Here is a 26314-nt window from a genome sequence, read left to right as displayed (position 1 = left end):
CATAAGAAGATCTTGAAATTCACGAGAAAAAATATAATACCGAATCAGTTGTTTATTTCGCAATGATTTTTTCACTGGAAATAACAATAAATGTCTGAAGTGCGGAAGAAAATTGATCCGATTGCGTTTCCGTGGCAACCATTACTCATGGAAAGAAAGCAATAATTTACAAAAACAAAATAAAAACAAATAAAGATCGTGGCCTTGGCCAACTCACATGTATTTTTTGTAACCATTTGGCATATGTTGATATGCCAAATGAATGATGAATGATGCCATATTAGGAATATGTTGACAAGACAACGAAAAATGTTTTTTATTTTCATTTATCTAGATTTTTTGTGTTGTGACTTGAATTGACAATGAACTGAGTAAGAATGTAGCCTGTAAGTATCTTGAATTTTTTTATCTTTCTTGAAACAATTAATAAAGACATAGAATCAATGTTCATGTTTTAGATAATTCTGAATAAACAAACTATCATTGAAATGAAAATACTTCGCGAACTCAAACAATAAGTCGCCTTTCTGGATAAAAGGGCTATCCAATACTGATTTTTTTTTCAATTTGGGCTAGTAGTTCCTTATATTAGCGTGTTCAAGCAAATACAAAAACAAACTCGAGTTTCAGCTTCATAAAGTTAGCATAGATTCAAAACAAAATACAGAATTCACAGAGTTATTAGGGTCAATCCCCACTGAAAGAGCAGCGGCCGTAAATGCAAGTGATTGAGCGCGAGCGCGGCGGGCCGCGCTCTTACATTGTCCGTGCTCTTACGGCCGCTGCCGGCCGCTGCTCTTTCAGTGGGAATTGACCCTTAAAATTCAACATTGCCCAAACAAAAGACGATTAAATAAATATTTTACCATAAAACTTATATGAGGAGGAACATAAAGCCGTAATCTCTGCAAAGTAAACATTTTACTTTGCAGAGATTACGGCTCGGAAACCCTTTATTCCGTCCGTTTAGAGTACTCGCACACTGAAAATTTTAAGATGGCCGACAGTTCGATTGGGCTTGTAACTCAGTATGGAAATGAATGGTAGCACGCACATAATAACGATCAGATAGTTAGCCGGTATCATACAGACGGTAAAAAAAATCTTATTCAAAAATCTCTTATTAGAAGCAGGCTGTAAAACAGCACTTTTCGAACGTCAGAATTACATGAGACAGCCCCAACAACGTCCATCCTTCACCATTTCCTATGTGTGAACTAGGAAGAAGAAGTGACGCAACCAACTCCCCAGCAACACAGTCATGTCTATCTGTATATCAAAATCTGTTGCTGGGGAGTTTGTAGCAAAAACACATAGGAAGTGGTGAAGGGCGGGCGTTTTGGGGGCTGTCTTTTGTAAATTTGACCTTCGAAAAGTGCTGATTTTCAGCCTTCTTTGAATAAATGACTTGACTTGAATGATTTTGATTTTTTGATTTTCTGCTTTATAAAAAACAAAAAAAGTCGACCGACTATTTAGTCGGCAGTGTGCTTCTCTTATATGAGCTGTAATTACTCAAGTTCTCGGCTTTGGAACATCAGTAATTGTTGCTATACTTACATCGTTGTATGACGTCAATTTTATGAGTGTAATCTATTATTTCGGTGTACCAGATGTTTTCTGAGAAATTACTGGTGTTTGAGGGTTAAGGAAAATAATATATCATAGAAGTAATTAATATTATTCTCGAAGTTGTACAATGTTAGTTAAAATAATAACAGTTGTATGAAGAAAATATAAGTACCTACACCTACGACTTTTGATTTGATATTTAAAAACCCATTCAGAATTGAGATTATTTGTTCCTTTGTGCACACTGTAAAATTAAAAATGAGTCGTAAGTATAGAGATATCGTAAGTAATACGTACCTAACGTATACTTACGATATCTGCTTTGTAAATGAATTAATTAATGCTATAGGTATTTCACCGGCCGAATTGAGAACCTCCTCCTTTTTGGGAAGTCGGTTAAAAATACTTTCGGATCGTATATTTCGGAAGCAAAACTACTAATAATTATAAAGTTTCAATAAGATATTGATGAACGCTGCTTGGATTTTATTTTTATTTGGTAGTTATTTTGTACATACAAAGCAGATATGTACCTACTGAAGTTCAGTAATATTTAATAAAAAAATGTATGTTTTCATGGAAACTTTTGACCGATGTCGATAAAAATACTTATATTTTGCGCATTTTATCATGAACGATTCGTATTCTCCTAGGAGAACACATTTATTTTAATTAACAGTTATCCTATATCCAAACTAAGATAAGTAGCAAACTGCAATAACAGACTTTAATGTCGTAAGATATTAAAAGATTAATAAGCAAGCAAAATCAAACAACGAGAAATTAATTATTCCATCGATAGAGGATATTGCATAACTTAAAGTTTTTCCTATTTTCTTCTACAAAACATTTTCTTAGAGAAAGAATGTTGTGATGGACCTTGCTTTCTTTGTATAATGTTTAGAAGGATCATCGATTATTCTAATTTTAAATTTTCTTTTTTTAATGAGATGCTTTTCTTAGAACTGGCCAATAAAAAAGGTTAACTTGCATGGGTCATCGAAGATTTGTTGTCGCATTGATTACGTATGCTATAAGACCGTCTTTTTAGGTGGAAAATCATGAGAATAAAATTCTTTATCCTGGAGTTTTTTGTGTACCATGACTGCGGTAACTCTTTCGAACAATTCCGCAATCCCAATAGGCTTCAGGAATAAGGGATCCTGCAAATTCTGACCACCGGCTATAATTTTGATGATTAGTCGATAAGACCCGTATACCGGGTTGTCTCTACCTAGCTTTTTTCATTTTTTTTACTTGTTAGATACTTAGGTACAAAGTAGTCTTGTTCTACAAAGTTAGCCTATAGTACCCGCGTACATAGGTTTATAGGCTGACCTTTCATTTGCGAAGTTTTCTCATACACTCGTCTGTGATGTTTTCGTTACAATACCTTTCGTCTTCTATTTTTGGTAAATGGCTGGATAAGGGGAAAATAATACGATTATATTTGTTATTACTAGTATCCTTTTATTTAGGACTGAGTGATCCTCAAGTTTGCTTGCGATTGTTTATCTGCTAAAAGTCATGTGGGGTATATTAATATGTTTGCTAAATGTTACTATTGTTCTTAATGCCTATAGATTATGTAGTATTGTGAAATAAAACGAAGCTCAATGTGCCTTATATTTCTATGAGTATTAATTAGAGCGAGTCTTAAATATGTACTATATGCCAAAATGTAGTAGCCTGAAATATAAAGAACATTTTCTTGTATGTTGGTAAAATCTTTGGATTGTATACAATTGATTTACAATTCTAAATATAGAGGTACACATATTTTTCTGAGACTTGAAGACATAAAAATCTGTAAAGGTGACAGAGTGATTGACAAAGGGAAAACCTAAAAACTTAAACTAGACAGTTTTAACCTCGGAGGAATTCTTTTTTAAAGGTAAGACGTTGATAAAAGGTTTCTTATAATGGATCTTATTTTAAAAGGAATAGTTGAGAAGTTCCAAAATTCACGCAGTTTTGAATTTACGCCTGGCTGTATAATGTTCAGACTAGGTATCTGAATCTATTAAACCGAAATCAGAGTATATAGAAGTCTCATGATTAAATTTAACGATTTATCCATCCTCCAACTGATTGTAACCATTTAACCAACACAGATCAATCGATCAATCAAAAAGCGGCATGAAATGTCAGTACCTAAATAAAAATGTATTGCCCTCACGAGCATGCGCAAAAAATACTGCCTTTAATCACTACAGTTTTTTTTAACGACGCCAAAAATCATCTAGGTTAGCAGCGGTGAGGCAGTGTCAGAATTTTACTGACTAAAAACCGTCGTGTTCCGTCGTAGACTTTTTATGCACCAGAGCCGCGATAACTGTTTCGAACAATCCCGCAGCCGGCAGCGGGGCTGTAATTACTACAGCTCAGATCACATTTCAAAAACTAAATTATACAGGTTTATTTACATACAACACGAATAAATAAAATAAACAATAGGTATATTTTTTGTACGTCAAATGTTCAAAAGACTCCAAAATAGGTACCGCTTCAGATCTATGCACACAACATTAACGTGTGTGTTCCGCAATATAAACTGACTAGTAAAATGAATCTCTCTACAAAGTTAGAAGAAAAAGCTTTTAAGCGATACTGGAGACTAAAACATTTTAAAAGTTGTTTATTGGAAACAGGACTTCTGCATTGCCGGTCACGGCTGCTGTTTTTATATAAAGAGATCAGCCAGCTTCCTCCTGCCCTGTTCTCAATTTTTTTTGGGGTCGGCGCAATATGTCATCCTCTTCCATTTTCCAGCCAGTTACGCAGGAAATATTACAAGCAAAAGCATTTATGCAGACACAGAAGCATTCCGAAACACTCATTATTACTCGCAAAGCTTAATGGGGCGGAAATTACACTACCGAAGAGAGATTTCTTACAATATTTAATGATGAATAGAAAACACCTATTGGTCGAGTAACTATAGGAGTCGAGTAACTATACTTCAATCTCTTTAATTAATTAATATATTTAAATGAGCCAATAATCACCCACCTTATCTTCATCTCCATAATTTAAATTAAAATCCTTAAAAATTCCAGCACATTAGCAGTAATTAAAAAATCAATTTAAGTTTAATTAACGGTTAATTTGGTCTGAAAAGCCTCACAACGCGGCCGACGCATCTCATTACGAAGCAATGTTGTGCTTAAAAGGCTCTGTAAACGAAAACTGTTTAAAGTTGACGTACATTATTTTGTTACAGTTGGTGAGCGTTAAACTGGAGATGTTTAAAGAAATAATATTAAAAATGCATCATACTTTTCCGTCTATATGGCACTTGTATTTTTTAAGTAACTGATCTATTGTGTAGGTGTGCTGTTGTATTATTAATTAAACACACGTTGTTTAATTAATAATAATGCGCTTTATAAAATTAATACAATAACAACTGTCTGTTGCGATTTGACGCTAAAACTACTTAATTTGATTCAAATCGGTACACAGACACCCCAATAACGCTTAAGAAAGGACAAAGGGTACTTTTTATCCGAATACGAGAAGCAGTTTTCTCACTGGAAACCCACCCTAACATAGTTGGGAAAAGGCTCGGGAGATGATGATGATGAGAAGTAGTTTCCCCGAGCGGGCAGAACCGCAGGTATTAAATAAAATATATAACCTTGTAGCAATATATTTTTAATGGAAAGCTTCAATTAATTTGTTTTTAAGCGTTCCATTATGATGTAAATGCTTGGCCTAATTACGTTTCACTACGGCCTTTAAAACAACTTAATTCGAGGTCTTTATACGGCCCGGTAAAGGTCAGTTACGGTATAATTATCTTTGCTGATAGTAAATGCGTAAGTGAGTTTTTGTTTACATCACGTTGAAACAGCTGAAATGAATTGGATGAAAGAAGTTGGTATATTGTAGAGGTAGATGGTATAAGTTACTCTTTAGGTACCTATATTTTGTACTTTTATGGGTACCTCTGCAAATTGGTGTTCTGCTTCACGGCTTTATTTTATAAGATACTAGCTGTTCCCTCGATGCGATGAAACTTCTTTCCGCACCCGGTTACTCACTTTCTGAAATACCTGTTACCAAATTTAATGAAAATCGATTTAGAAATTGATCCTTTTTTCAAGCAGGCTATAATACAGGCAGGTGAGGTTGGCAATTGGGCTTGAACGATGTTGGTTTGCCCCCTTACACTTGCCAGCGGCCAAAAGCTGTATGTAATAATCATAATCATAGTATCCAATAGGCCCCTTCGGCATACGGAACCGCAATTAATGCCGTCCCACGTTTGCAGAAACCGCACTCCAGTAATTAACTACAGTTTCGTTTATACAGAATGTTTCTATAGAGCCCTAGTTAGTTAGAATGTTGTATTTGCTCATTGTACCTAATGAAACCCATCTTTATTTTAGTATTCAGATTGCAAAAAAATCCTCGGACTTTATATTTATTAAATATTTGGATACTATGAAACTCGAGTACGCAAGGCAGTCGTATTCGAGTACCGCCTCCTTTTTGGGAAGTCGGTGAAAAATGATTTGATGATTGATTTTTTGAATAAAAAGTTTCGATTACTACCTCAGCTTTTTTTGGATTAATTTAAAAGAATCATTAAAAAAATCGTAATACCTTAATAACTTTAAAGTATTTAGAATGGGAAAGGGAAATAGATAAATATTTTAAAATCTAAACAAATATAAAAAAGTAATGACTAGCACGCTAAAATCCATTGTAATCTAATTGAAATTCTCATCCATTTACAAATTGTTCTCGAGAAATTGAAACGGACCGTAAATCAAAATGTTTGGACACCAAATTAACAATATGGTACGGCATCATAAATATCCAATAACCGACATAAATTTTGGTTTCGCAATAAACCCAACAATTTTCAACTCATTTGGTTCACGATTGAAGAGATATTAATATTTCTTCTGTGGTAAGCAATCATATTACATTGTGTAAAAATATCTTACGATTTAATACAAGATGGAGATATCCTATTTTTTATGTTATGTTAATGCGAAAGTGACTATGTCTGTAACGCAATCACACTAATATTTCTAAACTGATTGGGATACAATTTGTCACAAAAGTTTATGTATACAGGGATAAATATTTTGTATCTGGGAGGAAGCTGAACTAATGTTTTTTTAATAAATATTAATAATCATTGAATATTATATTAATTTCTTACAAATTTTTATCCCGTACTTACAACGAAAGGCAGCATTCATTATAAAATGAAAACCTTCAGATATCGAGCCTGTAGCTCTACCAAAACTTCTCACCGACCTATATCTGAGTAGAAATTCGTGCCTATTGTGATTATTTCCTGACGAGTTCATTCAGAAAGGAACTTCAATCCCAACGCCTAGATTTGAACTACGAAATAATTTTCTGGGGAATTTCCTTATTGTGATTTCTTCCTGTCGATAAAAATAAAGTGTGAGGTATTTCACAGGCTTGTTCTGACGTTATTAAATGCTTGATAAGATTCAAGATTGTTCTTAAACTGGGTCGACGCTAAGTGAGGTTGAATTCTGTCTTCAAAAGCATAGTGTTTTTTAACGTAGAATTGTTTGAGAAACTCTTTTTTATGTTGTTCTTTAGCTGATGTGGTTGCAGTGACCTAACTTTTTGATTTCTTGTGAATACTCATTGGTACTGGCCGGCTGGTTTGAGAGCTACGTTCTAGAAGACAAGACTTGTCAAACCAGTCGGTTTTCGTTCGTAGTAAGAAATAAGTAAATTATTTGTTTATTTTAGTTAACCATGTAAATATGTAATAAATACAAAAGTTAGTCTCTCCTACATGGTGTACGAAAAAAAACGAGACGGAGAAAAGTATAATTACTTTTTACGGTATTTCCTATATTTTTAATGAATTAACCTAACATAGTAGCAGTATATAGCTAACTGTAACTGTAGAAAATATTATTTACTTGTCAGCTCATTCAGTGGCGGATTAACGGATAAGCACAACAAGCACGTGCTTGGGGCCCCTGTTCTCCAGGGGCCTCCATCCTCTGCTGGCGTTTCAGTTTATACCTACATTTTATAGAGATTCATCCACAATATGTCTGAAATCACAGTGCTCTTGATTGTTGTACGATCGCAGAGATTTTTTTTCCCCGATTCTCCTAATTTTACTTAAGCGACATACGATTCACGTCGACTCGGTTCGACCGAGATCCAATCCTGACTCAATTACGATTTAAGCGTATATGGCATTCCGCTATTTTTTCTTTGAAATAAACGTTTTTATCCTTTTCTGTCATTCAATAATAAATCATTTTGTCTGCAAATGATTTACGATTGCAATATGATTGTAGAACAAACTATAGACCAAAATCACCAAAATAGGAGACCAATCGCAAACCAACCGAATTTCGTTGGAATACGATTGGTCTTATATTAGTAGCAGAATACCCGATAAGGTTAAAACTGCTATTCCGATCATATTGCGATTCAATTTCTATTCGATTTGGACAATATTAACTTAGGAGAATCGGGCCCCAGTTGTTATACCTACAATTTTTTTTCGGCTTCTACTCATCGTTGGGCAGTTTTAAAAGAATTAATAGGCAACGATAGCGTTTTGAAGTCGCTATCGGACACTCGTTGGGAAGCTCACGTTGTAACTATGAGTGCAATACAACAAACATATCCGAAAATTTTGGATGCTTTAGATCAGTGGTTCTTAACCGGTGGTCCGCGGACGACTGGTGGTCCCTGGAGGCCTTCCAAGTGGTCTGCGGACCGACGTCGCGTTGACGTTGTTATCGATCTTACGTATATATCCATCTTACTTGTCCAACGAAACTTGTAGAAAGAAATGAAGGTTTGACATGTAGCCCTGTTACGTAATTTTGGTTCTGAGTCTTAAAAAATAATCAAGATTTCTCGCTCGCTTCGCTCGCGTAGTCAGAAACTGTATGTCCTCGTTTTTACATTTGTCAACAAATAAAAAGTTAAGTACGTACGTTTGGCCTACATTGAACATAATTTTGGTTCTGAGTCTTAAAAAATAATCAAGATTTCTCGCTCGCTGCGCTCGCGTACTCAGAAACTGTATGTCCTCGTTTTTACATTTGCCAAAAAATAAAAAGTTAAGTACGTACGTTTGGCCTACATTGAACGTAATTTTGGTTCTGAGTCTTAAAAATAATTAAAATTTCGCGCTCGCTTCGCTCGCGTATTCAGAAACTATGTATGTTTGGGATGCATTTTACCTCCGTACGAGTAAGAAAAAAATTTCGCGCTCGCTTCGCTCGCGCATTTCTAACTACAAAAGGCATCACGCTCGCTTCGCTCGGTCAATTTTTTCAACCTTCCATTCCTTCCATTTCCATTTAAGCAATAGAGGGTCTACACAGGCTCTGTGCTTAGGGCCTCGGATACTCTTAATCCGCCACTGAGCTCATTTATACAATTCTACAAATTATTTCAACGTTCAAATAATAAATCTAGTTTTTGAAGTTCCAGCTATGACATGAACGTTTTGTGTGTGAGGAAGGTCCATATTTAACCGACTAATTATGGTAATTATTCCAAATCATTGGAGGTTTCTAAATGACCACTTACAAATGTTTGACAGCCACTGATTTCTAATTACCGATGAATTAATAGGCAAAGTGGTTGCGATCATAATTATCTCATTGATGGGGGGGGGGGGGGGGTAGCAATTATTGTCTGGTTGATAAATTGGTGACAGAAAATTTCTTTTTTAGAAACTGAAATATTAAATGCAATGAATTACTGATATGAAGAATTGTTTCTGAAAAGTTGAATTGTTTGATTATTAGAATTAGATTTGAAAAATAATTTCAATGGAAATGGAAATGAAAGGCCAATTTCTAGGTGCGTGAAGCAGGTGAACACTATTCAATAGTTTTTATACAAACCTTTTCAGTACCTATCACTAAGTTCTATATTTTTATACAAGAAAGCAAGTCCGCAAAGGTCTCTGTGTAACAGTATTCGGAACATTTTTGTTAGAGACCCAAGATTTATTGGGACAAATGTCGGAAAATATTTTTTACCTGAACTCTCTGGAGTCATAATTTTCTACTGCTTATATTCTGAAGTTAGCACCTGTCTGTATTATTAGCCTTTCGAGAGCCTGGTTACGCAATATTTTTTTTTACTGCTGGTAGATACTTTGTTTTATTTGATCGCAGCCTTTTTGTTAAAAAAGTTTTATTGTGACAATTTTCTTGTCCGCTTCTTTCTGTTGGTAGGTAATTTTGCATGATCAAAAACGTGATTTTGGTATTGGGATGAAAACTACCCTCTATTAGTACTGGCTATGAAAATAGTTATGCTCAAAGTTACATTATGCTCAAATTGTCCCATCTCGTTATCTCGTAAAATATTAGTAACAGAAAAACTATTGACATAAAAAATATTATGTTGGACATAAAGAAATTAATGTGAATACATAATTACTGTATATTGCTCGTGGCGGTGTAACGAACTAGGGTCAGTCGATCATAAGGTTGAGCAAGGCTTAGCGCGGTTTGTTCGTGGATACCTAGGTGACAAGACGAGTCTGTTCTGTTTTTCCTACGTTTTTCGGTAAACATGTTAAATTGGCAAGTCCCTGCTGTTTTTTGAACATCACTGGCAGTTTTACGGGAATTCAGAAATCAGAAAGTTTGATAGCTAGTATTTTACGTAGTTGCCTGGGCTACTAGGTTAAATAGGCCAGATAGGCTCCTGTCGTGTAAACCACTGGGTATATGACTCGCGCGATGTTCCAGCCGCCATTAAGTTTGGCACAAAGTATGCATGATATTATTTTAACACAGTTATCTTTCTTTACAGATTGGTTGGCGGACTACAAACGCGTGGCTAGCTGGGAACCTGGCCTGCAAATTCTTCTTAGTTCTAAGAGCTTTTGGGTTGTATCTATCATCCAACGTTTTGGTCTGCATATCACTCGACAGGTAAGAAATAAACTTATAAATAATGATGTCGATGTTGGGCTGATTTTAATTAAATTTTCTGTGTTAAATAGCCCCTGTATTGATTCTTATGTGGTAAATGGTACCTATATGATACTACTAATAGAAGCTAGTATTAAAAAAATCAAATGGAGAAGATAGATTAGGGAAAAATAGTTTATTTATTAAAGAAGATGTAGACGGTACTTTGTGTGTTGTTTAGGATTTGTTAATTTGCATTTTTATTGGTCCACTAAACAGCATGCCCTATTTTCGACTACTCATACAGTGTCTTAAAAATTCATTGAAAATGAGACTTAAACATTTCGTCTAAAGTAAAACGCTTTTCAAAGAGAAACATAACAGTCAGTCTTGCAGTTGCATTCGAAAGAGAAAATTGGAAATATTATTTGTTCAACTCAATACGTGATGTTGAACAATACTTCAAGCTTAATAATGTTTGTTCCTACGTTTGTTTAACAGAACAAAATTGTTTGAAAACTCCTCTTTTGAGACAGATCGTTGTTTTAAGTTCTCTAATTACTTTGGTAGTATATACTTTGAGTAACAGCGCTTCAAACTTATTAATATTGGTTCTTACGTTTGTTAAATATCACGAAATTATTTGAACTATTTTTGTTTTCTAGACTAATGGTTGTTTTAAGGTAAAATACATTTACCTTCTAATTGATGATGATGCCCTTCTAGCCGAGATTAGCCAACTGCGCAGGACATATTATAGTGCACAAGCATTTGCGCAGACACAGATGCACTCAATATTCCTTCACCCTCGTAGCCCGACGGGACGACAATCCGACACAACCGGAGAGAGATCAAGCGCAGGACCAACATTTACATACTCTCCGATGCACGAGAAACCCTCTAATTAATAAGTACCGATTAAAGTTACACCAAGGAGTAAGATAGCTACTTATCCCATTAATTTATCGGTTTAAAATGGGATTACCTTTACTCATGTTTATTAATAAGAAGTTTATTAAGGTTATGTACCTCTATTATGTACTTAATGAGAGTAGGGCTAGTCGGATACATCTACACTACGCGAGTCGGATACATCTTTAATGGCTTTTTTATGAATGGTTTCTGAGCGCCTTTCTCAGCGTTTCATATTCATAACTAGCGACCCGCCCCGGCTTCCCACGGGTTAACAGTATTTCCCCACTATTTAATGTATGTTTTTATACATGTAAACCTTCCTCTTTAGTCGCTCTATCTATTAAGTATTAAAAATATTTAGGTATATAAAAAATTGGTTGCGTAGTTTTGAACATTTAAGCGTAAAAAGGGACAAATTGATAGAGGGACAGTAAAAGCGACTTTGTTTTTTATGTAGTGAAGAATGGTCTGATGATATAATTATACCGTGACAAGCCACTTGTTATTGTTATAAGTATCGTGGTTTAGTAAAAAAACACAAAACAGCAGGCTTGATAAATGTTACTGACTGAATAAAAAAATAAACATAGGTATTTTTAGAACCGAAATACATATTTGAAACATATTGTTTCAATTGAATAAAGTAATTTTTCCGACAACAGTTTTTTTGGTGTTGGTTGTTTTTCACATTATTTTCTAATTTTTGTACCTATCAAAAACATTTACCTAATTTTTAAAACAACACGGAATTTTACGGTACATTTTAATACTTTTTAACGTTAGAATTTTGTAGCAAAATGGTGAATTATACCTGAGTGTTTTAATTTGAATAACTGTTTGAGAAGACATTAATTTGTTATGTCCATAACGTACGAACAACTACACTCATGTCGCTGGCTTGCTAAAATATATCCATGAAAATTTTTCACACGTTGATTTTTTTTAACCCACAAAAATATTTTATCGTGAAGTAAGTAATCAATCAAGGAAGTGAAACCACAAGTAATTGTTAAGGTGCGTTTTGAATGCTATTCACAATGTATCTTATTTACATGAAACTGGTTAGCAGCATGTGCAATCGCACATTTCAATGAGGGTTTTCTAAAATGGCGTCCACGAGGTGGCAGCACCGAGTCGTCAGGTCCAGGTAACTGTCAAAGTGCTTATCTTTACTATGAATAGTGAACGATTTTAGTGTTTTTTTTATTTTATAATTAAAGCACTGCATTATTGTTTTACTATTGAGGTTGAGTAAATAAAAAAAACTAAATCATATTGTGTTAACAAATTTTTCAACAAGCTTTTCCTTAGTACCAGTGACTTTTGCACCCTCTCTCTTAGCTCAATTTTTAGTTCGGAAACCTTATTCTGACCGTAGTCCATAATAAAATCAATAACACTTCCAATATAACAGAATTTCAATAAACAATAAGTTCGGACCCTACAATTCCATACTATTTGACAGCTGTTTGGACCTGACGCATACGAAGCGCCGCCTGGCGGCAGAAAAAGTATCGAAAACCCTCATTGTTTTTATACAGTCACAGTATGGTGATCTTCACACTGCCCTGCATCACGCTGCATCTTGCGTGTCGACGCACCTACGCGCGTTCCTGCGGGAGTGCAGATCTGCATCATCGTGCGGGTTTTTTGCGCACTCACGCGCGTAGATGCGTTTTGTAAATTCACGCACGGCGGCTCTCATCGAGTTCCATTTTCAAATATACACGTCACGCCCATTTATTTATTTATTTATTTATTTAAACTTTATGCAACAAAAATATTACATAGGCGGACTTAATGCCATAGGCATTCTTTCCAGTCAACCTTAGGGTGATGCAGAGAAAAACATGGTAGGTGCATTACAAAATAAAACGAAAACTAATGATGAATAAAACACTAAATACTAATTAAATAGAACAATATTAATACAAATAACAATAAATACATACATACATACATACATACATACATATATACAAATAATATACCAATAAATTATTATGATGATGATTCTGCCAACGATTTCTTAAGCAAGTACTTCCGCACAGCACTCTTGAAAGATTGTTTGCTGGGTGACTTCCTGGTTTCTGAGGGCAGCGCATTCCACAGAAGAATAGCTTGAATGTGAAAAGAAGAGTGGATAGTGTCAGAGGTATGAGAAGGACAGTGAAGAAGAAGATTGTGAGAAGAGCGAAGATTTTTGGAATGACCGGAGCAACGGTATTGAAAATGAGGAATTAGATACGAGGGGGGAGTAGGAGAGTTAAGTAAAGAGTAAAGGGTCGTCAAGGCACGCATCGATCTTCTCTGACGAATGGACATCCATTTCAATTGCGTCCTATACTCAGAAACATGATCGTACTTCCGCAGGTTGAAGACGAATCTTATGCAGTTGTTGATGAGCCGATCAAGTTTGTTGAGCAAATCCGCATTGAGGTCGTAGTAACACACGTCACCATAGTCGATAATAGGAAATATTAGGGACTGCACAAGCATTGCTTTGGTTTTCGGCGGCAAAAAGTTTCTTAACCGATTTAGATGACGTAAGGTTCCAATTACACGCTTACTCACACTAGCGACCTGAGTTTGCCAACTAAGCGAACTGTCCAAATAAAGACCCAGGTTCTTCACATTAAGGCTAAGCGGAACAACAACATCGTTTAGGATAATCGGACGACAGTTCGTAATATCCACCTTACTTACCATACGAGGCTACCCACGACTATGGCTTGACACTTAGAAGGATTTACTGACACCCCGAATTGGTTAGACCATCGATTAATAACCGACAAATCTACATTCAGTTTGTCAATGGCTATATGCAAATCCTCAGGCCGAGCCTGAGTGTAAAGCTGAAGATCGTCGGCATACAAATGATACGCACACTGAAGGTTAGGAGTTATGAAGTTAATAAAAATAGAAAATAATAATGGAGAAAGAATACCGCCTTGCGGGACACCAGCCACTAGATCACGCCAATTAGACAATGTCTCATCAACACGAACAGCTTGCTGGCGCCCACGAAGATAAGACGAGAACCATTCCAGAGCCTTGGGTGAAATCATAAGATGGGAAAGGATAGATTCTAGGATATCATGACTGACGGCATTAAAGGCATTAGAGAAATCAATAAGGACCAAAGCTGTAACTTTGGTGTCCTGAATCCCTTCCCTAATGTCACCAGTCACTTTGAGAAGTGCCGAAGCAGTGCTGTGTCCTGGCCTGAACCCAGATTGCAACGGGCTAATAAGGTTGTGAAAGTGGATGAAGCTCGACAGTTGCTTATGGACGCAGGCCTCCAGCACTTTAGAAAGGAAAGGAAGGATTGAAATGGGTCTAAAATGGGTGGGGAGGGATGGATTTGCAATTTTGGGAAGGGGACGGACATAAGCATAACGCCACAAGGAAGGGAATTGACCCGAGTATAAAGAGTAGTTAATTATATCAGTGATGGATGGGAGTATATACTCAAGGATTGGGATGACCATACTACGACTGATATCGTCATAGCCCACGGCCTTGGACTTTATCGAAAGGATGATCTTTTTGATATCACCCGCAGACACCGGAGAAAAATCAAAGATATCAGTGCAAGGATGTGGAAGGCTGGCAATAAGGTTTACCGTCTGACGAGTGGTTTGACGATCCAAAATAAAAGTGGTAGAGAAATGGCAATTGATCTCATCTAAACCAATCGTATTAGGCAACTCTGACTGACGTGACTTACCGATACCTAGTGAGCCAAGGAACTTCCAGATATCGGCTGCGGAGCTAGATGTAATATTATCGAGAATGTGGCGGCGTTTAGCATTACGTATCATCTGGTTACAACGATTTCTTGCTGATTTGAACAGAACCCAATTCTCCTTTGACCGATCCTTTTTAAACCTGCGAAAGGCACGATTTCTCCGTCTCATCGCCATACGTACTCCTCTCGACATCCATGGAGCTGGCGGACGCTTAACTCTCACCGACTTAACTGGTGCATGAATGTCATAGAGATTTAGCAATAACCGGTTCAGCGTAGCTACTTTATCATCGACAGAGGAGGCGTTGGCTACTTCAGCTTCCCACTCAAGCCTCGAAGCGTCCTCGCGTAACCTATCCACATTCATTTTTGCAAAACAACGCATGTGCAGAACCTTAGGAGTAGGTTTTGGAGGCTTTAGGAGATAGGATAAATGAATCAAGTCATGGTGGGAAAAACAAGGAACAGGATATTGGGCATGTGAAGAGACAAGGGAAGGGTCGGAGGTAATCATCAAGTCTAGCCAAGTATCATCACCTGCAATATTGCAATGAGTAGGTTGGAGTGGTAGAACATGAAGACTGGCAGACTCAATGATGTGAAGGAGTTTACGGGAACGATGGGAAAAGGACAAAAGGTTGGTGTTGAAATCACCCATGATGACGTGATGTTCATACTCAGACCCTATGGATTCCAAAGCCGTCTCAAGGTCAGAAAAGTAGTCTACTGTAGGAGGACAATATACCACTCCAATAAGGACCTTGACCCCTTTAACACAAACCTCAAGGAAAATGTACTCGGCAGATGAACAGAAATCAGGGGGTGAGGTGGCACGTATTTTAAATGGCAAGTTACTTTTAAGATAAATGGCAACACCACCACCACCCTTTCCGATCCTATCATTTCTGACGAGCACAAAACCAGGAAGCGAGTAGCTGGTGGAAGGGAGATGCGGTTTGAGCCAACTCTCAGAAACCAGGACAATATGAACGTTAGCATCAGAGAATGCTTCGTATAAATCATTGTAATGACTAGGCACACTCTGAGCATTTATATGACATATATTGAGCAAATGTCGGTTGTGCTGATTAAAGGTCATTCGCAGGTATAGTTCGGCCATTCAGAGAATGCGTTCCTGACACGTCGCGATTGAACTGACGACGTAACTTTGCAATGGCGTTGCAGTTACGATAAAAATATTTTTGCTGGTTGTTTACCGTTTTAACAATTGAGGAGCATTAAAACAACATTATTATATCAATAATCAATGAATGTAGTTACGTCGTCAGTTCAATCGCGACGTGTCAGGAACGCATTCTCTGAATGGCCGAACTATAGTCACCAAGAGTGTCTGTACAGGAGCAAAAGCTTGAGTTAGATAAGTTAGAAGAACTATTGGCAGAATGAAAAAAATCATCATTGGAAGTCATAAGATAAAAAATAAATAAATAGAATATATATCCTAATAGAATATAAACACAAAAAAAAAAAAAAAAAAAAACAAAAAACTAAACTATACAGTTAGGTGACGCAGTAGAAAAGTACATCTCTGCACCACCCACCAGCTGTAACAATGCAAGAAAAATCTAATAAAACTAAAATTAACTAATGAAAGTACAAGAAAAAAATGTTTAAGACATTTGATGAACATTATCAAAATGAAAAATATGCAGGAAGGAACAACTCAGCTAATGTGCAGCGCACCCCACCGAAAACCACGAAATCTCAGAATACGAATCTAAGTCAAAGCCAGACCCAATCAGAACCGGACATCAACTCTGCATTAATGATGAGTGACTACGTCAACACAAATAGGAACAACAAAAGACCTCGCCAGGACAACTCACCTCGAAGCTCGCAAGAATCCCACATTAATCCAGAGCAGCGGAAAGACAACCAAAGCGATACTATCACCAAATTGCTACGCGACCAAACAGAAATTATTTCTAAATTATCTACAGACATAGGAGAAATAAAAACTCAAAATTCACAAATACATTCATCTAACGTGGAATTACGTAAATCCAACGAGGAGATAGTGAAATCGATGGTGTTTATAAATAAACAATTTGAAGACCTTAAAAAAGAGGTCGAAGACCTTAGGAAGGAGAGGCAAGAACAAAAGCAATACATAGAACAGTTAGAAAGCAAAGTACTTGATCTCCAGTATAAATCTAGATCATCTGGTATCGAAATCCGAAATATCCCACTATTAAGCAAGGAATCCAGTGCCAGTCTCCTAAATACAGTATGCAGTATTGGTGAAACTGTTGGAATAGATATATCGGAAACTGAGGTGCGGGATATATACCGCATTCCCGGGAAACCCTCTGCCCATGACACCATACGCCCCATCATAGCGGAATTTTCTTCAGTTCAGAAAAAGGAAGTCTTTGTATCTGCTGTTCGGTCGTTTAACAAGAATAAAAATAAAGATGAGAAATTAAACACCTCGATCATCGGTATTCCAGGAGAGAGTCAACCAGTATACGTCGCGGAACAACTTCCTCCAAACACCAAGAAGCTCTTCTACATGGCTAGAAATTTTGCCAAAAATAATGCATACAAATATTGCTGGATCTCTAATGGCAACATCTTCCTGCGTAAACTGGAAGGTGACAAACAAATACTAATTCGTACAGAAAAATGTTTAAATGATGTCAAGAATTTACAGATCTGACTATTAGATTTAGTTATTACTACTGTTACGTTAACCCTAAAATATAATATTACCATTTTAATTAACTCACACACACATACTCTTGCAGACATCAAATTCGCTCCAGAGCTTGCCAAAAACAACACACATATTGACAAAAGCCACCCATACTTAATTATTCTACAGGTATTGTTATCACTTATACAACAAATAATCACTAGTCTTCTCCGTTTCTCTCACTTCGTCCGCGCAACCCTCTTATTCTACTCACATAATCTAGCCATATATAGGAATATACGTTACATTTAAATGGCTGCAATAAACAATATAAATACAGAACTGGACTCGCTTAACGTAGGCAACTCACATACCTGTAGTCCTGAAGACTGTTTGACATATATAAACAACTTAGATAGTAATGTAAAGCTCTTACACTTAAATATACGCAGCATAAATAAAAATTTTGATCAGCTACAAGCACTGTTACAACTCACTGAAATGTACTTTGATGTCATAATCCTTACTGAATGTTGGCTCAGCAAGGTTACAAATGTCCCTGTGCTACAGGGATTTCAATCTTATTCCACCAAAGTAAACTCAAACCAAAATGACGGGATCGTAATCTACATAAAACTAGGTCTTCAAGCGACTGTGTGGGAACCTAACTTCTTAGGGGGTAACTGTCTTGTTTGTCAAATAGACAAGCAACAATTTACATTTATAGGGATATACCGCTCCCCATCGTATTCTTCGAAGGAGTATTTCGATAAGTTTCTAGACAGTTTAAATAGCGTCTACTCCAATATCTCACCGTGTCGAAACATCGCCTTAGTTGGGGATATGAACATAGACATAAGACTTTGTAATAGAAATGATCGGAGTCTCAATTACCTTGTGCTTAATACCTCACACGGACTGCTTCCATCTCATCTCTTCCCGACTCGGCTTGAAAACTGTTTAGATCATGCGTTCGTAAAAACAAACCTACCCGTTATTACTCTGGTCCTAGATTCGCATATTACGGACCACAAACCTGTCCTTGTCACTATTAATAATGCAAATCCTAAGCGTAAATCCGGCTTCCTGTCTTCGACCATAGATTACGATGCTGTCAAATTGCAGATTGATAACACTGATTTTTCAATCATACACAAAATAGTTGACCCAAATACAGCGCTGAATACTTTTATATCAATGGTAACGTCTGCTATTACCGTACACACAAAAACTACTCAAATCCCTCGGAAATTAAGAACTATCAAGCCCTGGATAACACCAGGACTTCTGAAGTGCATCAAAAATCGTGACAGATTACACAGTCGCTCAAAAAAAGACCCGCACAATATTATACTTAAGACTACATACACGCGGTATCGTAATTTCTGTAATTCTCTACTTCGGAAACTAAAAATTGCTTACGAAAAAAATGAACTCGAAAAAGCCAGAAACAACCCAAAAGCCCTTTGGAACACTATAAAAAATATTACTAACACAAATAAAGCCATAACAAGCCCTGTTGAACTCCTGAAAATTCACGAAAGCCCCAAATCTTCAATAAATGAGGTGTGCAAATTCTTTACTAATGTAGGAAAAACATTAGCGAATAATATTTTATCACAAAGTCACATAGTGTCTCCTAGCCAGGCACGTACGCATATTGACCATTCCAAATCTTTTTCCCCCATTAACTCGCTTGCACTACTTGAGGTAGACGAGTCTGAAGTCGAATCGCTTATAGTGCAACTGCGCAACGACTGTGCAATCGGCTGGGATGGTATACCTCCCAAGGTGCTAAAACAATGCCGACAGACACTTACACGACCGTTAACTTACATATTTAACGGCTGTCTACGAAACGGTATTTTTCCAGCTGCACTGAAGAAGGCTATCCTTCATCCAATCCACAAAGGTGGGAGCAGAAGCTGTGTCAATAACTATAGACCAATCTCGGTTCTAACCGCACTCTCCAAGGTCTTGGAAAGGATCCTAAGTAGTCGTCTTAAGAAATTCCTGGACAGACATCACATCATATCGGATAATCAGTACGGTTTCCGTACTGGTGTATCAACTGAAGACGCAGTGCTCGATATGACACAGCTGGTCGCCAGGAACCTTGACAATAATATCAAAAGCCTGGGGATCTTTCTCGATCTTTCTAAGGCATTCGACACAGTTTCTGTTCCCTTACTTCTTGCCAAAATGGAACTACTAGGAATTAGAGGAATCGCTCTTCAGATCTTCAAAGACTATCTGAATGAGCGTACCCAAAGAACCAAAATTGACAGGTACCTAAGTGACGAAGAATCCGTATCTTACGGAGTACCCCAGGGAAGCATCTTGGGTCCCATTCTTTTTCAGATTTATGTTAACGACCTTTGTCATATGTCGCTTCCTAATTCCAAGATTTTCGCATATGCTGATGACACGGCGATTATCGTAAGTGGTTCGACTTGGGATGATATTAAAACCAGTGCAGAATCAGCCCTGTTTATGGTGATAAAATGGCTCAAATCAAATCTGCTAACCTTAAATTTTGACAAAACTGCCTACATCCCCTTCCATATCCGCCAAAACTCGGCTCCTCACAAGACCTTCTCCATTACAGCACACACTTGCTTTTCTTTAACTTCCCCCTGCTCCTGTCCATCCCTGACAAGAGCTGATAATATCAAGTATCTTGGGGTGCAAATTGACACGGGTCTACGGTGGGATAAACAAATTAACGCCCTAACAAACCGAATTTTGAGACTGATACACGTATTTAAATCGCTTAGGGAGTCGGCAGATACAGACACCCTTAAAATGGTCTTTTATGCTCTCTGCCAATCAGTAATTGGCTATTGTATTACTGTTTGGGGAGGCGCATCTAAAACCAGTCTGATTAGAGTTGAAAGGGCTCAAAGAGCTATCCTAAAGGTGATGTTACGGAGGCCTTTTCGATATGAAACTACACAACTCTATGCAGACTGTCAAATTCTAACAGTCCGACAACTGTTTGTTCTCCGGACTATTCTCAGAAGACACACAAGTATCTTACCGTCAAATACTAAGACTCGTACCACTATTATATCAGGCGCTCGACATAAAACTTCGTTTGCTAGACACCACTATTACACATTAAGTACACACATCTACAAAAAAGCAAATAAATATCTTAATATTATCGACCTGAACAAACATAACGTAAAAGCTAAGCTTACTGAATGGCTTCTTCTACAAGATTATTCCCAAACGGAGGCACTGCTCACATATATTAACTAACAATATCTTATTAGTAATCACACATACATAACTAACAACCCAAACACACCCACCCACACACCCTCACACACTCTCTCTCACACACACACACACACACATAACACTCACACACAACACGCACAGTCACATAAGGAGCTCTATTTTGTTTATTTAATTTTTTTTTTTTTATATTTTTATTTTTTTTATGTACTCATCTCTTTTTGTTATATCAAAAAAAAAAAAAAAAAAAAAACTCAATTTAATTACATACATTCTGCTGTTTTTCGCTATACAATAAGACGATTAGCTACAATTGTCAACCAATATCAGTTACGCTGTATAAATCTGAATTTGTATAAATGTTCCGCTGAAAACTGCCTCCTAAGATACAGGTGACCCTAGTTTAGGAGGCAGGGTTCTTATATTTTGGTACACAGATTTTCTTCTGATGTTTTGCATAATAAGTGTACTATGTCTCTGCTTAACTCTACAATGATTCTTATTTAGCTAAGGCCGAATCTGTAAACTTTTGAATAAATAAAATTTATTATTATTATTTTTTTTGTATGTCTCTAACCGACCACGGGACTACAGAGTCCCGGATTTTTGGAAGGCGAACGTGGGGCCGAAGCCAACACGCTGAAGCCCTTTTGAGACAACTTTAATGAAATGGTAACACAAAACCGACGATTATCCCTGTATACACTATAGAAATGTACCCAAGAACAATCCCCGGTTCTGTGCTAAACTATTGCTAACTATGGATAAAAACTACTTAGGGTATTGTGATGGGATGCTAATGGACTAGGAATGGGGAAACTACGGGAACTATGGCACCTGCCGATGACAATGTATTAAATACATGTTAAAATGGCAGGTGGAGACTCGCCAACTCACTTACTGGGCCCCCGGGAATCAGTCACTGAAAAGCAACAAGAGGGCAACAGGGACATGAGCGGCTGAGAAGGGTGAGGATACCTCGGCGGACTTTAAACGCAGATCACGCGCTCCCTGTGGGTCCAGCATCACCGGCCCACTCGCCACTTACCACGAGGCACCTACCCTCCGAGCAGGACTAACCTTGCTCTAGCGACTCCACTCTGACCGGCCGATGAAGGCAAGCCAAGAGGCGGGAGACCTATCCCCCGTCATGCTTCACTCCGGCAGGCCGGAGATGGGGGACAGTATACTCTCCCTGGAGCACTCGGATATATAGCCCCGCGGGGTCGCTACTCCCCGTCATCCGCCTCAGATGCCCTGCGGGGCTTATTATTATTATTATTATATGTATGTCTCTTCCAGACCTCGGGACTATAGAGTCCCGGATTTTTGGGAGGCGAACGTGGGGCCGAAGCCAACACGCTGAAGCCCTTTTGAGACAACTTTAATGAAATGGTGACACAAAACCGACGATTATCCCTGTATACACTATAGAAATGTACCCAAGGACAATCCCCGGTTCTGTGCTAAACTATTGCTAACTATGGATGAAAACTACTTGGGCTATTGTGATGGGATCCTAATGGACTAGGAATGGGGAAACTACGGGAACTATGGCACCTGCCGATGACAATGTATTAAATACATGTTAAAATGGCAGGTGGAGACTCGCCAACTCACTTACTGGGCCCCCGGGAATCAGTCACTGAAAAGCAACAAGAGGGCAACAGGGTTATTATTATTATTATTATTACTCAACGTGCAACGGAACGTACGAACATAACCGAAACGTCAATGTCACCAATGTCAGTGACAGTGATGTGACAGTCAGTAGTAGTGACATATCATAATATTCTTATTATTTTAAATTGAAGGTGATACTAAAAACAGATAAAGAAGAAAAAAACTAGCAAAAGGCACAACTTTGAAGAGATTGTTGATAGCGAAAAGTATACATAATATACATAAAATGCTTAAGTTGCTTATAAATGTTGCGAGCCATATGAAAGCGCTTTTGTAAGGTACGTAAACATTGCTTCAAGCACATTAAGATTATACTTTATCAATTCGCCATTAATAAACTAAACAAATACTAAACACTAAGTACGTTATTCTAGGACTTGCCACGAGCAGCAGATGGCGGTTGCGCAGAACCCTTGGGGTATTTCACCAGCAATGGATCGAGTTCAGCCAGGGAGGATATTTTGTGACGGCTGCCATCAGGAGCTTTGATGTTAATGACTCCTTCTTGGGTCCAAGAAAACCGCATACCGAAATGCAGTCGCGCCTTGCTGAAGACAAGCTGCCTGGTCCGAGTCAGGAACTCCTTAATGGCAATTGAAGATCCCTTCAGTGATGTTTTGGCTCTCCACACTGAAGATTTCTGACTCATATCAGCAAACCTCACCAATATGGGTCGAGGACGATCCTTATTTGATGTTCCGAGCCGATGACAAATGGTGATGTTATCTCCTGAGATATCTTTGAGAGACAATTTATTATGGAGAGTCTCAAGAACATGTGCTTTGCAGTCCTTCTTGTCATCTTCGGGGATCCCAGTAAAAATAAGCGCCTTCCGTCGACTCCGCATCTCCAACCCGTCAACCAACTTGGAGCATTCCTGTATCTGGTTCTTTAAAAGGCCCAACATAGTAAACACCAACTCACGGAAACCACGAAATTCCTCGGCAAGTTTGGCAATGGTGTTGGACTTCGGGAGACTAGCAGTCTGAATTTGAGCTTCCATCTCCGACATCTTACTCAGGATGAGCTCCTCCAAGTTCTTCTGGGTTGCGTGAACATCAGCCAGTTGTATTTGTGACATATTAGTGCTTGTAGGAAGTGTGTCAAAATTTGTGCAAGTGATCAGCTGGTAGGTGGTATAGTGCAAGTGCTAATATTTACATAACACTTCACCCTCTCTATATAAGTTTTAGCAACTAGTATATTCCTCCAAAAGCAAAGAAATAAATTGCTAACTAATTAAATTAATATTTAATTAATAGAGCACAGTAAAAACACGTCTTTTATTTTTCACGCCTACCCACGAAAAAAATTACCATTCAAAATCACGCGCGGCACTGCGGGATTCAGTGTGCCATACCTTGCGTCTCGCCCCGCACCTACGCGCGGGGGTGCGTGTTTCTCCGCGTGTATGCGCGTGATCCGCATGAACGCGCGTGGATGCATTTTCAGTGTGTTGGACTATGCGTGTTTTCCATACAAAATGAGATATTTACAAGCAACGGAAAAAAACGCATCCACGCACTACGCTGCATCATGCGGGGCAGTGTGATAATCGCCTAAGTGCGGTCGGCAGTTGCAGTTGGCAGCTAGTATTTAAAACGTACCTTTTAGATTTCATGAACCAACATAATAATTTAGTGCAGACGTTAACAATGGAACGTACAATTCGAAATTCAAATGCCAGTGCATTTTTCTTTTATCAATGAAATTCCGAGTTCTGTCATTGCAAACATTGACCGCATAGCGTGAATTGGATCAATAAGTCAGAATTAATTACGTTACGTGGTCATTTGGCTATTTTACTACAGATTTTGGAACCTTTTTTGGATGTATTTACTACTATTATGTAGGGTAAAATTTAATAAAATTTTTGAATGAGCTCGTTGTTGATAAGCAAGAATCTTGGCCAAACTGGGAAATAAATTATTTTTATTTGATCCCAGTGGTTTAAAAAAATAAAAATGTTCTGTACCAGTACCAACTGACGATGTCGCTCCGTTTTGTGAAATCTTCTGTGTGAAAAGGCTAGTTCGTGTGTGAACAGTCCGTCCCTACCAGCGGATTTTACGCTCAGTTTTTTCACGGTTGACAAAAAACCAGAGTGCGATTTTACGTGTCATCTTTTGCGTTGGTGTTGACAATTGTAACGCTGTACCTACGCTATATTATTATGAGTCAAGCAGCAATTGTGTACCTAATGTTCGATATTTATTTACGCAGTTACCTAACACGTAATAGTATTCTAGTACTTACAACAAATACAGCTTATTTACCTCAATAAGAATCGAGATACGTTGATATACCTACATGAGATCTTCTTAATAGGTAATTGATTTCATGAATAGACTTACCTTGACCGATCTACTCACACTACCTACTTACTGTTATTGAGTAGACTACTGCTTATTAGACAATATAATATACGATATTACTCCGAATACTGTCATAATTCTTTTTTGCCGAGCGTGTCAGATGGTCACAGTCGTTTTCAGTCGAGAAAATTGGTATCATTTTGGACAAAAAATACTGTTCTATCTCATTTATGTCAGGCTCGAAATGGAGTGTTGGCAGCTGACGAGTACAAGTTTTTTTTGTTAGTAAAAATTCCAGAAGTTGCGTATCTTATCAATTATTGCCGCTTTTGTCGCTGAGACGCAAAAAAAAACTTACAATATTTGGTACATCAACTAGGCTTACCTACACGAGGCAATAATTGATGAGTTTATAGTATAGTTCACATCGACATTGATATTTTCTAATTATTTTAAAAGGGTACCCATTGGTGTACCAAAAATATTGCAAGTTTACACATAATTAGGTATTTTAGAAGTAAATAATGTCCCTAATAAGGAAAGTTTTTAAAGTTGTAATCGTTCCAAATAATGACTTCTAGACGCGAGTGAGGGCAAGAAAATCTGTTATAAAAACAATAGTTTATAACACAAAGACGCGTTTAATAGTTTTCCTCGAACCTACGTAGATTTTCCTCATAAAATCTAATCTTATTCACTCAAGACATTATAGAAATTTTCCTTTGTTCAGTCAACGTTTGATGTTGACCATAACATAATAAACATTGAAGCTTTCCAACAACTAGAGAAAACTCTTTGTAAATCGTTGCCATGGTAACGCAATCCTATCAATTTAGCTTTGAACGAGACGTTTATTCATTTGTTCGTGAATTCTTATTTCAAAATTGGCTTCTTTAAGACAATAAGTGAAATATGATATTCACTTTTTGTACGATAGGATTTTTGACTTTTTAAAATTATTAAGTTTAATTTGAACTAATTGGAACCGCCAATCCATCAAATCCAAGAGGCATTTATCATTGGCTTAGTTTAGGTTTTAATTTAATTTAGGGCTGATTTTTCAATCGCCAGATAACTTCTATCTGAGGAATATTTTTAACCGTTTTGACAGCTTTTGTATGGAAAATATGTCAAACCGCCATATTTATTCCTCAGATAGATGATTGAAAAATCAGCCCTTAAATCATAATCCAAAACAAAATATCTTAGGTTTTTTGACGTTATTCAACTTAGAGTAGGTAACTGCATACTACAGACTAAACAGTCG

At 37.4% G+C, this 26314-nt stretch overlaps 1 protein-coding gene across 1 annotated transcript in view; it reads left to right on the top strand.

The window, feature by feature from the left end:
• LOC124637224 (adipokinetic hormone/corazonin-related peptide receptor variant I-like) overlaps positions 1–26314 on the top strand; it is a 140939-nt gene that overhangs the window by 53467 nt on the left and 61158 nt on the right. Inside the window, exon 2 of the mRNA XM_047173585.1 lies at positions 10384–10505. Within this exon, the coding sequence (XP_047029541.1) occupies positions 10384–10505 (122 nt within the window). The remainder of the gene's footprint in view (positions 1–10383; positions 10506–26314) is intronic.

Source organism: Helicoverpa zea, chromosome 15, assembly GCF_022581195.2.
Source record: "Helicoverpa zea isolate HzStark_Cry1AcR chromosome 15, ilHelZeax1.1, whole genome shotgun sequence".
NCBI classification, from domain to species: domain Eukaryota; kingdom Metazoa; phylum Arthropoda; class Insecta; order Lepidoptera; family Noctuidae; genus Helicoverpa; species Helicoverpa zea.
Note: the sequence above shows the minus strand (reverse complement) of the source record. Positions and strands in the feature narration are given on the sequence as shown.